This window comes from Notothenia rossii (genome assembly GCF_949606895.1).
Source record: "Notothenia rossii genome assembly, chromosome: 11".
NCBI lineage: Eukaryota > Metazoa > Chordata > Actinopteri > Perciformes > Nototheniidae > Notothenia > Notothenia rossii.
In genome coordinates, this window is record NC_136910.1 from 46,457,134 (window position 1) to 46,469,357 (window position 12,224).

Below are 12,224 nucleotides of genomic sequence, written 5' to 3' on the forward strand. Positions count from 1 at the left end.
GACAGGAAGGGCCAGCATGACCACAACACACTGAGAACAATGGCTGTGTTTCTCACATCTGACTACTGCGATATACACTGCCTATACTGCAAACAATTATGTGGGTTCACATTACAGTTGGAAAATGCTGAAAGAATGCAGTGATTTTGTTTCCCTGAGAAATAATACAGGTATGAATGTTTAACTGTCTTGATTTTATTTACACAAACAATACATGGCCCATTAAAAGAGAAAAAACATATAGAATCTCAGAACAAAAAGCACCTTCAACCACCTTTAACCAATCATCTGGCCTTATTGTTACTATACCATAACTATATTTCCTATACGGTCTCTACTCCGTGAACGCTAAAAGTTCCTATTATTTTTCCAATATGTTTTCTGAATTGGGTTTATTCATGTTCATAGAACAATTTAACTTTAAATACCCTTTTAAATGGGAACTATATGGACTTTTAGAAGATGCTCAATTCAATGCTCTTCCACCTTGGACAATTATGTCTATGTCATTTAACAATTTAACTCAATTTAGCCTTGGCACGAGGGACTACACAACTGCAACACAAGTTGAGGAGACTTAACACATTTCTGTTAAGTTTGTTATCTTTTTTTAACTACGACTTGTCTCTAGTCTCGAACTGATTTGAGAAGACATTCTGTCGGTGAGCATAACGTCGTTAGGTAATCCCATCACTTCCCCTCCCTCAGCACAGGCGACCGGGGCACTGACAGGCGCATGCGCAGTGCGGATGTCAGCGGGTTGGTTGCAGGTTGGTTGGGCTTGTGTTTACAGCTCGGCTGGATGCTGTTGGCTGCTGATGTTATTGGGAGAGTGCAATGTTGTGCCCACCGCCGTTGGAATAAATAAAACCGTGGGAATAAAGGTAAGCTGTTTCGCACTCGCACACGCACCGTCAACGTAAAATGTGTCTGTTTCTTCAGTTATGGAATCAAAAACTGTTTGTTGGCTGTAACTGCCAGTGTTGCTTGGCTAACAGGCGTTAGCTACCCATGCTACACACATTAATGGCCTGTTTCAAGGCTTCAGCGAGGGCCAGTCTGCGTGTTAATTCCCCAAATTACTGCGAACACCTTTACATAACACTTGGCTTTATAGTGACGGAACAGTTTCTCTAAATGGTTCCTGTTCAGTTCAATATGTCTGTCGGATTTAGAATAGGTGAATGCTGAGTAGCTGTATTTGCTAACGATAGGCAGGTTGGAAGGGCTAACTCGGGCAATAAGTTAACACAAGAGCTTGCTACAATAGGCTGGCCCAACGATATTGAGCAAAGGATATAACGTTTTATTTAATTATCTTTAAAAAAAATCAGCTGTATACTTGGAAATGCATCGATGTCAGATGAGGCTTGACAGGCTGCATTGAAATTAGCAGGATTGCTTGTATCCAGATTAAGTGGTGTTCCGGTGACATGACAAAACTAACTAAAATAAACGAAGACTAACAATACTAGAGAAGCAGAGAATACTCTATATTGTTAAGCAACACATATGTCCTTTATGTTGGCATCCATATTTGTCACTGTTAATATTTTGGGTCACATGACAGCTGGATGTCATTCCAATTTGTTTTGTTTTTGACATACAGTGTTTGATAAGGCTGGCATAGTTTGACAACTGTATTGGGACTTCCTTTGGCATATTTACGTATTTAATAATTCTGCACAATCAACCAGTCTGTTTTGTATATAGTAAGTTCATTTGACATAGAGAGACACATATAATTACAACATAAAATGAAATTGCATTATAAAAAGCTGATAGCTCAATAGCTTGGTAAAGGCTATTCAATTGAGTGTTATGTTATTGATTATAACAATACAAGATAAAAACCAATCATGATATATACAGCAGGCTTTGATGCTAAAACTTGGTTTAAAATGAATACAGATGCTTAAAGGCGGTAATTTAACTTTTCATTTTAATCTTTCTTTTTGCTTTTTTACAGTCTATTTTCTTAAGTCAAGTACTCTGGCACGTTGACCATTACATTCATGCTGTTTCTTTGTTGTTGAAGTTCTGTTGTTGTCACATGACAGGGGAGGGACTGTTTTGAGAAGTCTGTGGTGATGTTTGCAATCTGTGACATGTCTGCTGAATGACCCCATTGAAATGTTTTACCAGGCCCATTAGCAAAACCCTTTGTAATAACAAAAATCAATGCTGTTACAATCTAACAGTATATTTATGCGAGTAGAATATTGGTCATGTTATTAACTCCTTTTATATTTCAAGGATATCTTTTTTAATCTAATCTCTCTGACCCTGATTATAACATTTCAAAGGGTGTGCCATGCCAGGCGACGTTCTTCCTTACCCTAAATCTGTGTTTGCACAGCTTCAGTCAATCGGTCAATGATAAGGCCTAGTGAAAGGTATGCCTACACAAAGTCAAATGTTGAGGAAGAATCCATTTGTACGGACTGATATTCCATATTTCTCAACAATCAAGTTACAGCAGCAAACTAGCTGTCAATAATGTGGCAATATTAGGCACATAGGCCAACTGTCACTTCATTTAACTGTTCCTGTTCCATTTTCTGAAACTCAGGTATATTAAAGTAATGCAGTGGAAACATTCACAAACAAACACATAAACCACATTTTTGCTTTAATCAAACAATCAATACATTGACCTAAAGAAGGAAAATATAAGTGCTTCATCAGATATAAAAAAAATGTCAAAGCCGACGTGAGTATAATATAATTTCCATCCAATATGAAAAGATGCAAATCTCTAATATTGCAATAATTGTTTCAGTGATATCTTCCTTTTTAAAAGCTACATCCAATGCCTGAAGCACTGTGCGTCCCCTTGTATCCCTCTGTTTATAGCTCGTTCTGTAATTGAGTTTGTATTGAGTCCTGAATGCTCTGAAGTCCCAACGACGCCCCTCAGATGCACCTGTCATTTGGGGAGCGGCTGGAGATTAAATGGCGGGGGGCTTCATACAACTGCTGTGGATTTGTGTTTTTAAAGAGAGGAGATTAGGGTTGGCAGAAGTGTTTACAGACTGATTTTTTTCTAAATAATTATCTGTCAATTGAATACATGTAAAAGTATCTGGTACAGTTGATTAAGCCTTTTTTGGCCATGCTAAGGGAGTCGTTCTATACATTTCTGTGATTTGTTATGGAGTTCCTTTATTGTTAATTCAATAAAGCATCAGTTATGTGTAGGACACCCAGTGTGAATGACCTTCTTAGATCAAAGTGTTGCATGTAGAATCTACTCAGTGTGTTCTACGGAGAATTGTCTTAAAAAAACACCCTGATAATAATTCAGTTTAGAAAAGTCAATGTTTGCTTTAATGATCTTTAATGACATACCCTGAGACACTTAGTTAATAAAGCCTGTAATTACAGTGAATATATTTCCTTTTAATTATTCAGACTTCCAGTCATCTACCCTGGGGGGCGACAACTTTAATCAGTGTTATGAATCACTGACTGCTTAATCATTATTTTACCAATTCATTTTTTTATTGGTATGAAATAAATATTAGCTTTGTGTTGGTGTTGAGTTTTTACGATTTAACACATCAGAGATAATTCAGTCCTATCTTAGATCTTTCATGACCCACAGACTGTAGTGAGGTAGTTTATTCATAGATGCGTGTGTGTATACAGACTAAACGTAACACCCACAAATGTATTCTCACTCAGGGTTTTCACTTCCTTTCACAATAACATTGCTACTTCGTAGACTCACAGCCTGTCCCTTGATTTGACTTAAGGTCTATTGTAATATGGAAGAAGTCACAAGTAGGTCATGACTCATGGGGAAAGAATACTTTTAAATTGAGTTATTTGTATATTGGAAAATCATGACTCCCATGGCTGTTGGGCAATTGTTGTTCCTTTTTAAAAGTAAATATACTTCTATATGTTAACCATAACATTTACAGTAGTTGTTTGCCCAAATGACTCAACTACATTCATGTTGAATAGCAATTTTATTAATATGGTCATATCTGGAATTTTTGGTGGTACTTAGCTCTCTCAGTTTTACTTCCCAGAGTGTATAAAACAACTAAAATAAATCCACTCTTCCTTTTTTCAACCACATATGAACCAGGTATCAGTGACACTCATTTCAGTCCTGATTTCAGAAGGCCTAACAACTTTAATAACTATTTGTCTTTGAAACCAACTCACTAAAACACACAGGTGTCAAGTTTTCCTTAAAAACCTTTTCTCAATGTTTTTTTGTTAAGTATAAAACATGAAGATTACTTCCTGGGAAGCCAACTTGGAGTCTGTGCTCTGCTGTAGATCTGGAATTGAGGAGCTTGGTAAAGTCCATAGGGACTTGGCTTGGCAACTGGAAGGTCACCAGTTCAAGTCCCGGAAAGACCAAGTGCTACCGAGGTGTCCCTGAGCAAGGCACCGTTCCCTACACTGCTCCCCGGGCGCCGTACATAATGGCAGCACACTGCTCCTAACACTAGGATGGCTCAAATGCAGAGAAACCATTTTGTTACATAGTACCTGTCCTGTAGTGTGTAATGACAATAAGTTGAATCTTCTTATTAGATGTTTACACTGTTCAAATAAGATGAACATGAGGGGTGTGTGTGTGTGTTTCCTTGATTTATTTTTTCATTCAGAGCTCCTCTTCCACTCCTTTTCATTCCCTTCTCTTTTGTACCCTTCCTTCTCTTTGTGTAAATCAGCTTCTTCTGTCACTCTTTCTCTTTTTCCCTCCCCCTCTCTCCCTGCTATCTCTGCCTGGCTGAAATCAATGCTGTGAGGGAAGTTGAAAATGGACGGAGCCTGTATGCTCTCTGCCTGTGTCTTCCTCTCTCTTGTGAGGTGCACACAGGGCCCAGCTGGCAGCCCAGAACAGCCTGTTCAGCTACACAGTGGAGAGGAAAAAAGACAACTTTTCACATGGACTGACATAAGAGATGATTGTAACAGATTCAAATGCTTTGCACCTGGTCAAACTGCAACACACTGCTTAGAGAGGTCACTCTTCTCATGTATTCTTCATTAAACTGCTCTCTTTGCTTTTGGGACCAGTTGAAATTGAACTGTGGAGTTAGTGAAACTCAGCACTACAACGCCACACAACTTTTGTTTGCAATCCAGAAGAAATACAATGAGATATAGACCAGAAACAATTAGTCGATGGATCAAATGGTAAATAATATATTTAATGAATTGGTAATCGAAAACAGACAGAAAGCATTGCCTCAAATCACTGGAACATTGGGAAATATCTTATAGTCAATTATTTTAGGCTCTATATATTGAAACATTTGACCATCCCTGGGCTTTAAATATTTACCTTTAAATATCTCTTACCTGTAAGCAACATGGAAACTGAAAGAAAAAAAAGATAATTAAAATAATTAATGTTTTAATTAAAATAATGCTAAAGTTTAAAATGCAAAATGGACTGACGTTCAAAGGGTAATGAATGTCTCCTAACTCGTAACGTAATTCACACAACACATATTTCTTTCTTTGCCAGAGGTGGTTTGCACTAATGAACCAGCACTGTACAGTAGATGGAGAGGGCCTTGTTGCCATGGTGACACCAATACACAGAGAAACAGAGGAAACGACTTCCTGCTTCTCCTCTCTTTTCACCTTGGCTCTTACTTGCACCCTTACATGGGAAATAAAAGTCCAAATTGTCCAGAAAGGGGGATAAGATTTACAAAGCTAGTGAATGCAAACATAGAAGAGTAGGTAAAAGAAAGGTTGAAACTGGAGAGAAAATAGAGACAGACGATTCCTAAACACTCTTCTGCTATGGTCTTTTATACTCCTGCACAATAGGGACCCCCTACGGCATTTCGTTAGGAAATGCTGTTGCTAATTTTGTAACAATCAATAGCATGATAAGCATGGGATTGTGTGTCGGTCTGGAAATAATCCAAGGCTCTGAAAAGGTGGAAGAGGAACAGAGCGGCTTGGCAGCAGAGGGCTGTTACAGAGGCTCGGGAGGAAGCAGAGTGACAAGGCAACCATTATGAGCCTGTGGGAGTCAGCAGCCAGGCAGACACATGATGTTTGTGTGCGCCTGCGGGCCGCTGCTTATTTCTGCTTATTATACAGCTGTGTGTGTGTGTGTGTGTGTGTGTGTGTGTGTGTGTGTGTGTGTGTGTGTGTGTGTGTGTGTGTGTGTGTGTGTGTGTGTGTGTGTGTGTGTGTGTGTGTGTGTGTGTGTGTGTGTGTGTGTGTGTGTGTGTGTGTGTGTGTGTGTGTGTGTGTGTGTGTGTGTGTGTGTGTGTGTGTGAACCAGTACTCTCAGCATCATTACATTGCTCTCCTGTTAAGTGATTGACTCTGGGGTTACAAATCTAGTTAGGTTTATGGTGTAACTTTTTTAATTGAGCAAAGTATTTTATGGACGAATACATGTTTTTTTTCTTACTAATGATATTTGATGAAAAGGCTTCAGGAAATGAACGTATTCTGAACAGATGAACAGATTTTTAAAAACACAGGCAGATTTCAAAGCTTGGTGTTTGTGCAAGGGCAGATGAATTATGAAGTTGAAAAAGGGCCATTAGACCCCCCATTTTGCGACCCTGGCCCTAATAGGCGTTGCTCTTAGGTTTGATATCACCATCTCTACTTCAATATTTTGTTGACAAGTTTGTTTCCATTAAATATTCAATCATGCTGTTTTTTTGGTAAATCTATCTGCTGTTGTTTGCTGTGAAACTAACTGAATAGGATTTTGATAATATAAGCATTATCAGGAACATCCTCTGTGACAGAACTGACTAGCAAAATGTCCAAAAACACAGATGTTTTGCAAATAGAACTAGACTAATGACTTGGAGGACAAGTGTGCTAAAAATAGAAAGCTGCCTGCTGAGCCAAAAGTAGAGTTAACATCTGGAATGTGTCTTCAAGATTAAAAGCCTGAGAAGACCAGAAAGAGGACGAGGAGTGTTACAAATGTCTCTCTCGCATTGCTACTGAGCACGATGTGAGTACAGTTTTTATTTTAATGAAGAAATGTGTAGTTTGTGACGATATAGACTGACAATCCCAGCAGGTGATAGGGTGGGCTCAGGAGGGCACTGAGGTGTTGTCAACCAATCACAGTTCATATACACTCCAACACATTCCTGAGTAGAGGTTTTATCATGGGCTTTGAGGTGATTGGTTAGTGATATAATAAAAGGTTTTATCCTACAAAGAGGATGCCTGTTCTGTACAAGATGTATGTATACGTAGGCAGGATGGTTCGTTAACATACATGTTAGAACAATGATTATCTGATCAAATTAGGAAGTGAAAAGCAAAGGAAAACTTGCCGTCTTGTGCCCAATATTTTTTGTAGCAATTATTTTTAAAGAAATGGATGCTATAGTTATTTTTTATTATAGATTAAATTAAAGGAGACCTATCATGCTATATTTGAATAATCTATTGTAGGGCCATACCTATATAAGGTATATTTACACGTTTTCTTTTTCAAAATACCAAACACGTCATGCATTTTAGCCATGCCTCATTTCGCTCTATTTTGCTCTCCTCCACCCTGTCTTTGCAATGCGCTGCAGCTGACCACGCCCCCCTGCAAAGGAGGGGGCCGAGTTACGAGCGTCATGTTACCATGCTGTTACCATGCTGTTACCATGCTGTTACCATGCCACGGCAACCTCTCATTCCCCTGATTGGTGGAGAGTTGGCCATATAGGCGGAGCTCCTCGTCACTGACGTCAGACTATTTTCAAATCTGTATCAGTCTGTATCAATATGGGCTCAGAACAGTCTCATAATACACACATGCACACAGAAGGATTCACACTTGTATTTCATGATCTGCAAAAGGATTCACACTTGTATTTCCGGATCCACACTTGTGTTTTTCAATGTACACACAAATGTGTTCCGTTTCATATACATGTAAATAAAATCCAAATACAGAAAAAAGTTTTACATATGTGTTTTTGATCCTCACATATTAGTTTCCCGTTTAAAACCGCTGCACCTGCAAACACAAATCGCTTTCTGTGCACGGATCGCTGTTCATTCGTGTGTGGGTTTTTTGAGACTCCCCTGACGGTCAGCCGATTCGTACTTTTAATTTTTCCTATCTATAGCCAATCAGATGTCTCCTCAATTCTAAGCCAATCACATGAGCGCGCCCCCACGAGGGTATGATTTCTTGCGTTCATGATTTAGCGCTTCATGTACGCATTTTGCGCAGTCCGGGGCTGACGGGTCCATGAAGCCTGCCTGCAGACGCTAATCTCAGGACGACTCCACTCTCAGTACATTGCTCATGTGATTGGCTTAGAATTGGGGAAACATCTGATTGGCTAAAGATAAAACAAATTTCAAGTACGAATCGGGTGAGCGTCAGGGGAGTCTCAAAAAACCCACACACGAATGCACAGCGATCCGTGCACAGAAAGCGGGTTGTGTTTGCAGGTTCAGAGGTTTTAAACGGAAAACTAATATGTGAGGATCAAAAATACATACTGTATGTAAAACTTTTTTCTGTATTTTATTTACATGTATATGAAACGGAACACATTTTTGTGTGCATTGAAAAACACAAGTGTGGATCCGGAAATACAAGTGTCGTGTGAATCCTTTTGCGGATCATGAAATACAAGTGTGAATCCTTCTGTGTGCATGTGTGTATTATGAGACTGTTCTGAGCCCATATATCAGATCTGTTGCAGCCCCGTTTTAGAGATTTGGGTATGGAGGAAAAGAGATAGGGTTGTGTTTTCTGACACTGGGTGAATTCCCTGACAAGGGGACACATGTATAAAATACGTACAAAGGTGCATTTTGCATGATAGGTCCCCTTTAAATTAAATAAACACATATGGCGCACACTTTCTGATCAGACCCATAAGCGTGAGTGAGTTGGCTGTCATTCAATATATTACTTCCTTATTACTTTTCTTTGATAATGTATTCAGTGTCAAACCCCAAATACACAACAACTATACCATTTTTTCCTTGGTCTTGGCCAAGTTATCCAAATCACAAGGTTGACACCGGCCTTATATTTATGACTTATAATTGGCCGGTTGAGTGGTGTTGTATTAGAATCTGGATATGTATTGTCAAACAGAGGTGTCAGAGGCCAAAGGTCACTCATCCTATGTTGTGACTGTCTCTAAACTCAAACACCAGAGAAAAATAACACCCAGGACCTCTGGATGTCTGCCAGTCGCTCATTTCCTCTATTTGCTTTGAGAAGATAAAGAACAAGCTATTAGCTCTCAGAGTATGTTCGGTCGCTCACTTTGTGTATGGTAACCTCATAACAACACCCATATCAGTTGTAAAACATTCTAGTCCCACAGAGATGGCTTTTTATTGAGGTGTATTATGGATCTGTGTAACAATGTTATCATAAGTAACACACATTATTAACTGCTTTGGCCTTTCTGCTGTAGATGTTTTTTCCTATTCATTTGTCCATTGTTGGGACTGCTTTCAATAGGAAGGGCGAGGATTCGTCAGGAGAGCAGAGCGGAGGAATAAGGAGTGCAAGGGCAGCGTGTATTTGAGAGGGAGTGAGAAAATACAAGATTGCAGCGGGATAGATAAGGAGGGCAAGAAGAAGGAAATAGAGAGAGAATGGTGGAGATATAAGGGAGAATAAAAGGGAGGATAGAGGGGGAGGCCAGAAATAGACTGTTATGATCCGTTGTTGAACCTCTGCCAGAACCTTCTGTTGCGCCTTTCTTCCCGTGTTACGGCCCGTCCACACGGCGGCGTGCGTTGAAGCTTCAACGCAGCTTCCCATTCACTTTCGATGGGGTGACATCACGCTTTGCCGAACTCCGTTGCTCGCTTCAAAAGTTGAGAAAAGTTCAACTTTTCAAGCGTCGACAGAAGCGTCCGCCAATCAAATCATATGCCAGTACAAGCTCTAGCCAATCAAACCGTGTGCTTGTGTTTTCGGGGCGGGAGATTCATGTGATTGGTTGTTGTTCGAGCTTCAGACGCGCCAACGCACGCTGCCGTCTGGACGCTGCGTTACACTCAACTGGCACCTTCCTTTTTACCTCATGCCATGACTGTAACAATACAGCTGTACCTCATATAAATTGTTAAACTAATTTGTACATTCATTTAACCTCATATAATCATCTGAAACTCACCAGTAGAGACTAAAGAACGTTTTTAGAATTTGCCAATACAGGTCAAAAGTGAATAATCATTTTTCTTTTATTCCTTTTTCTTGCCTTCCTATATCGCTTTAAAACATCCTGTCATCAGCTGTGCAGATAAAGACAGCATTTTGGGAAAACAATACTTATTTCAGATGAGCGGATGATGGGCCGTGTTTCTCCCAGGATTAAGGTTATTTGTGGTTGTGGCACAATTGAATTTGAATCAGGGCAATATTGACATGGAATAATTGGAAGGTTGTGGAAGGCTGGTTTGATCCCTATTCCTCCCTTTCATATGCATGTTTCTTTTTTCAAAATGACATCACCATAGCTTCACATTGCATCAAGCTATTTTACAAATACCTCTTCTTTATTCTTCCGAGAGTAACATTTGCATCACATGAGCCACAGATTTCCCTCTGATCTTTCCTGTTTTAATCTGAGCCTTTACTTATTACACTATAACTGGAACAAGAGTAAGCTTTTTACTTCATCTTTCTTCGTGTACCTTGTATACACTCTCTCTCTGTTTTCTAAAGCAAGGTTTTCTTAAGATTTTAAAAGACCTCCTCATGAGTTGTTTTACTCTATGACGACAGTGCTAGCTTCCAAGTGGTTTACGGCTGCTCCAATAGATGCCTTTCATGGATTTCATCTCATCATGACTGTTTTCTGCTTCTTTTCTTTCTTTTTGTTTTCCTTTTTCCAGGTGATTTTGCTCATCATCTCCCACCGCTTTCTCCTCCCGTCTTCCATTCATGAGCAGCGTGGCTGAGTTTAACAGCGGCAGCCATGGATGACAAGGGCTCGGTGGGGAAGATTAGCGTGTCCTCGGACTCAGTGTCCACCCTCAACAGTGAGGACTTTGTCCTTGTGTCCCGGCTGGGGGACGAGACACCCTCCTCCACTAATAATGGTAGTGATGACGAAAAGACAGGACTGAAGGTAAGGACGGTTGGGTGTAGGTATGGACGGAAGTACGAAGGAGAGAAGGGAGACGTCACAGCTGGTCAGAGTAAAAACGCTGGATTTACAATTTAATTAAATGTACTTTGATGACAATCTCAAGGGCATTAATCATTTCCTAAGCTGCTTCTTATTCTGATGTCATGGTAACAACTGATTATAGTCAAAACCAGGTCTTGACTTCATAGGAAAGCAGGGGTGTCAAACTCAAGGCCTGTGGGCCAAATCCGGCCACCATTTTATGCGGCCCGCAAGAGCTTGCAAAGAATATAATACGTTTATTATACGGTTACATGCCGCTTTAAAGAAGCAGGTTGCCCATAAACTACATGTCCCACAATGCATCTCGCTTTGTGACATGCACACCGAAGAGACTTGCAAGTATTTGCTCTAGACTTCTGCTTTCAGACATAGTTAATTATGTATTTATTACCCTATCCGATAATAATTCAATGCAGAGGCATTAATATAATATAATACATTATTTTATATATATTATATATTTATATATGTATATTTATATAGTCTTAAAGTTACAACCGGCCCTTTGAGTGCAACCATAATGCTGATGGGGCCTGCGATGAAATTTAGTTTGACAGACACCCCTGCTGTAAAGCAATATGTTCAAAGTACCACTAGTTGTCAAAACTGATTAGGAGTGACCCACAGTATGATTAACTGAAACCTCTCCATATTAGTTTCCTCTGTAACTAATGTCAACTGTATAACTTCTGTAGGTTGGGGGTGGGGGGTTTACAGTCCGTACATATTCCATTGTTAACATGTTCATCACAACTCAAGTCCATCTTTTTAAAGTCTCACACTCTAACCATAAGGCTAACCATTCCTTGTTTTGCTTTTTACCCATTCTTCTCACTCTACCTTCTTCCCATAGTTCGATCTTAGATGTGTTTGTGTGTTTTACATGTGGTTTTCTTTAGCTTGTTATAGTCAGAAAGCTCTTATATTTTTACAAATCTCCAGAAACTGAGAGCATTTGTCACAGGCTTTGATTTTAGTGAAGAACTTTCTTGTTTTTCAAACCTGTCAAAGTTCAGATAAAAACATTTGTAAGAGTTCTTCCCCTGTAAATGGTCTGTTTAATTAACTGCTGTAGGTTGG

The 12,224-nt window shown here is 39.6% G+C and overlaps 1 protein-coding gene across 1 annotated transcript in view; it reads left to right on the forward strand.

The window, feature by feature from the left end:
- The first annotated feature begins 726 nt into the window (after window positions 1-726).
- Window positions 727-12,224, forward strand: part of rabgap1 (RAB GTPase activating protein 1) — a 72,787-nt gene continuing 61,289 nt past the window's right edge. The window contains 2 exon segments of the mRNA XM_079656707.1: window positions 727-884; window positions 10,846-11,081. Coding sequence (XP_079512833.1) covers window positions 10,929-11,081 — 153 coding nt within the window. The 5' untranslated portion in view covers window positions 727-884; window positions 10,846-10,928.